Source organism: Fulmarus glacialis, unplaced genomic scaffold (genome assembly GCF_000690835.1).
Source record: "Fulmarus glacialis isolate BGI_N327 unplaced genomic scaffold, ASM69083v1 scaffold41819, whole genome shotgun sequence".
Lineage (NCBI taxonomy): Eukaryota > Metazoa > Chordata > Aves > Procellariiformes > Procellariidae > Fulmarus > Fulmarus glacialis.
In genome coordinates this window covers 25,492-29,948 of record NW_009236150.1, presented here as the reverse complement: position 1 = coordinate 29,948, position 4,457 = coordinate 25,492, and the positions used below count along the sequence as shown (strand labels likewise).

At 38.9% G+C, this 4,457-nt stretch overlaps 1 protein-coding gene across 1 annotated transcript in view; it reads right to left on the bottom strand.

Annotated features, from left to right (window-relative positions):
* Positions 1–1,733: 1,733 nt before the first annotated feature.
* LOC104082966 (ATP-binding cassette sub-family C member 8-like) overlaps positions 1,734–4,457 on the bottom strand; it is a gene marked incomplete at its 3' end in the record, with an annotated part of 27,798 nt that continues 25,074 nt past the window's right edge. Inside the window, exons 9-10 of the mRNA XM_009586264.1 lie at positions 3,415–3,549; positions 1,734–1,896 (exon numbers count right to left, since the gene is read on the bottom strand). Of these exons, the coding sequence (XP_009584559.1) occupies positions 1,734–1,896; positions 3,415–3,549 (298 nt within the window). The remainder of the gene's footprint in view (positions 1,897–3,414; positions 3,550–4,457) is intronic.

Below are 4,457 nucleotides of genomic sequence, written 5' to 3'. Positions count from 1 at the left end.
ACTTTGCAACCCAGCTTTGATTCTTTGATATATATATATATAAAAAATACCTGTCATTCTAATTATACTTACGGTAAGAAAAAAGACAAGTTCTCCTATATTTATGTTCCCTTTTTAGTCTGCTAAAGTGCAAGTTTGTATAAATCAGTGTAATTTCTGATGAAGACAGAGGGTGTAAGGAACTCCTAGGTTGAAACTATAGGAACCCTTTATTAAGGCAAAATGATATGCAACAACAACATAAAAAAGCTGCACTGGTTTACCCCAGCTGAGAAACTGATCTACTATGTCTTACATATACATAAATATCACACATAATACAAAACAAGAATGCAAATGTAAACACTGAATGTTTCAAGAAGTATCAGTAAATATTTAGAATTGGTTTTAATAATATGTGTTCTTATTTATGTCACTATTTCTTTACAGAATAGTCAGTACTCTTGGGATGAATACACCTTTTCCTAGCTGTTACAAATGATACCGTGAGAATTTAAAACCAGAGAAGCCTCCACAGCTCCTTCAGTCCAACAGCTGAACCTGTGGCTCTGACTATAAATAGATTTCAATGCCACACGAAGCAGTGCAAACACTGGGAGCCCGTCTGTGTTGATCCGGGTGTAGGATGGAGTTTCCGGTCACACAATCTACTCCAGCTAAATTCTGTTTTATGTCAACATGGAAACTAGTCTCAAGGCACAGAAAGCTCAGGATCCCCAGAGAGAAATTCTGATCTCAGAAGTCAAGGAAAACCTCAACTTAATGTCAGTTAAATTCACTGGGATCGGGATCTTTCCCTCAGAGTGCATTACCTATGTGATCATTTGGCAGGGAAGAAAGTCAGCTGCACGTCTCTTGGGCAAATGAAATCAAATAATACTAACCAGAGTAGAAGTTCTTTTCCTAAGGAGTAGTCTTCCTTATTAGTCTAGACCTTTGTACAGGTCGCTTGTGGCATTGGAATACTTCTCACTAAAATTTCCATTTCATTAGTATCTTACAGGTTATATGAACAGCATTCTTCAGTATGACTTTACTAATTATTTCTGAAGTATTACAGTAGCAATTATATAGGTATTGCGTATGATCTCATCAAATACAGAGTTCAATTGGCCCTAGGTCTTTTTAAAAGGATGATAAATGCCTTAAAGCAGCTTGAAAGATAACATGAGACAAAAGAATCTGGATACGGAATGATGAAATTGCCAGGATTCTCATATTTTTCCTTTCCAGGATATAGAAATGATTTTAAGAATCACCTATTTTTATAAGAAATGCAAATTTTGAGTAAGAAAGAATAAGTACCATCTGTTGGAGCTTCAATGCAAAGACAATTCCTGTCACATATTATGATACACTACATTGTGCAAAATGCAGGAGGAAAAAAAAACCCCACAAACATCAACAAAGGCTTCTTCCTGAGTGTTATGTTATAGAGGAGAATATTGCTGGCTGAAGGTAGCCTGTGAAACTCTTGTCCCTTAAAAGCTTTTCTGCAGAAAAGTTAATGCTATGAAGCATTAGTCTTGACTTTCTCTTTTAGGCATGTTTCCCATACAGGCAAAATTCTACTGAATTAAATGGAAAGTCTGACTAAATGGAAAGTGAGGAGTATGGATCAGAGCCTAAAGCAACTGAAACAATCTCAACAGAGAAATGGTAAACTCATTAGTAACTAATAATGCAGTAGCACTTCAGGCGAACAGTGGATTAGAATGAAGGAAGAGACTTACTGGATATGGAGGTATAAAGGGCAAAAGACTTGAGGCTAGTCATTTCTTTTTGTCTGGTTTCCTCTACACTGCTGTGAAAGATGTGTTCCCAAGCATAGAGTTTAAGGAGCTTAATACCTCGAAGCATCTCATTTGTCTTCTTCAGTCTCTCATTGGAGTACTCCTGCAACAGTTACGTACACATTTACTTAAAGAGTATAATTAAAGCACCTGTCCCCTAAATATAAGGATCACACAAAAATCTTATGCAGCCCCTTGTAATCAGTCAGCTATACTTTACTAGTTCTCTCCATTCAGATGTTTTGTTGTTGTTTTTCCACAAAGGTGAGCTTCCCTAGAGCTCAAGTGAAAAGGTCATTGGTTTGCACTCCTAAATCATATAGCTTATACTGAAAATTTTACTCTTCTGTCAGCTTTCTGATCACTTGCAAGGCAGCCTCTCGTGACTTCAACTGCCCAGCACACTGGCTGGATTTTCAACAGGCACACTGACAACACACAGAGGAGATCAGAATGCGCAGACAAGCTACGACTGGGCACACTGCTCTGCCCAATCAACATGAGATGGAAACAACGGTGCCAGGCTTCAAAGCAGCAATGCCACATTAGCAAGAAGCTGTGATCCTGTAGGGAACCTTGACTCTGAGTAGGGCCAGCTGGCTCCGACACAATAATACACTAGTAAAGCTATACGCCCAGTAAAGCACAACTGGAAGTTATGCTGCTTCCAGTTTTCAGGCTAGCTCAAGGATCTTTGCACTGCACTACGTTGCACAGGAGAGACATTTCTAGCATAAAATGTGCTGCTCCCGTCTGCAGGAATTTCTAGGTGATGCTGACTGCCTGCTTGGATGCTACGAGGATGAATGCTGTCTACATTTCTAGAAAGGTGTTGATGTGAAGGTGTTGTGTTGAATATAGTTGATGTGAAGGCATTACTTTTCGCACAGGAAGGTGCACAAAATACTCTCATTACTGCACATGATTTGTGGTAGAAGAGATTTCAGCAAGCTGTCTGGCTCCATTACAGGATCATATGGCTTCCTTGGCAGCGCAACAGTCACTGAAAGTGGGGGGAAGGTTCAGAGCAGCTGGGCATGGTAATTCCAGTGAACCAAGGTAACTTTCACAGCAGTGATGCAGGTGATTCAAATTATAGACAAGCCAAGTGAGGGACCAAGGAACAGCTTGTGACTGAGCAGACCACTAAGCTCCCCAGTTGAGGAGCATGCTGTAGGAGTTAAGACTGTCCATAGTTTATTTAAATAAATCACAGCTATGATGTAACTGGGGTCTAAGTTTGACTGCAGCATTCCTACTTCCTTTCCCCTTGGACAGCTTGCCCTGCACAATTCATTTATTTGTGCACCATCTGACTGCACAAAGCCATTTTAGTCAATGACTACTGACCATTTACATTTGCAAGTTAGAAAGATGTTAAGTTTTTTTGCTCTTAGGGAAACACATACTTGTTGAAAAATATAAACCCCTATAACTGCATCTTTACTGCTTACGCTTATCACGTTTTCACATTCTTGAACTTGATGTTCTCGAACATTACCAATGTTTGAGAACCAGTTCTTGGTCAATATCCATGGTCAGCTTTGTAATTCCAAACACAGACCAATGCATAATTACCTGAAGTGGTATTTGTATCATGTACAAGTTTGAAGACACTTACCAATGTGCTTCTCTGGGCCTGTGAGAGTTTTGTTGCTACAAAGTACTGAACAGGCGCAAGGACTATGATTACTGCTGCTCCAATTAAGGCACTGATTCCAAGAAGATAGTAGAGCAGAAGAACTCCTACAATTATCTGTTGGAAGAAAAGAAAGTGAGGGGAAGGCTTGGGATAACTTCACTTTGTATATGCACCACCAAGACCAATCACAGGGTAACTGGACAGCACGTTCAAAACCAACAGCCACTGCAGCTAGCACTATCCCCAAACACCGTACGTTCTGCATCGCTGGCACAGTGGGGTTTGATCAGTCAGGATATTCTTCCAGAGGACCAAATACACCCACCTAGTGTTCCTCCCCAGCTTGTGGGTTCTGTGTATTTCCATTTCATGGACTCCCCATTATGAACAGCAGAAGAAGGTTGTACAAATTTGCGTATCTTCTATAATGTAACTCTCACAGCTATTTAAAATAACTTTATTTAAAAATAAATACACTTATAAAAAATTTTTTAAAATAAAATTTAAAAGTTATTTAAAAATGCTTCCAAGTAACATATTGAGATATTCCCTTTACAGTCACTATTAAATATTTTTTCCCCATGGCCAGATGACACATAGCATGCATTTTCTTGACTGACATTTTTTTTTTCCTTCTTTGACATTTAAGCATTTTTGCACCGGGAGAGAAATTACATCTCCCAGTTTGATCAGAACTCACTAGTCTACAACACATAGGACTTCCACAAAGAAGGAATGCTTCTTTGCTTACTATAGAAACTAATATGAAATATTATTAAAAATACAACTAATCTTGTAAATGTTAACATGATATTATTGCTGACCAGTATATAAAAAAAGGAACATCATATCACTAAGAACCTCCACTTCAAATAAACTCTAACACAAACTTGCAAGGAACTGTTTTAAGGATGCACAGTACCAGACCAGCAACGACTGTGAAAAAATGTTAGAGAAACAGCTTAAGAAAATGTCGTGGTTTAACTCTAGCCAGCAACTAAACACCATGCAGCCACTCGGCC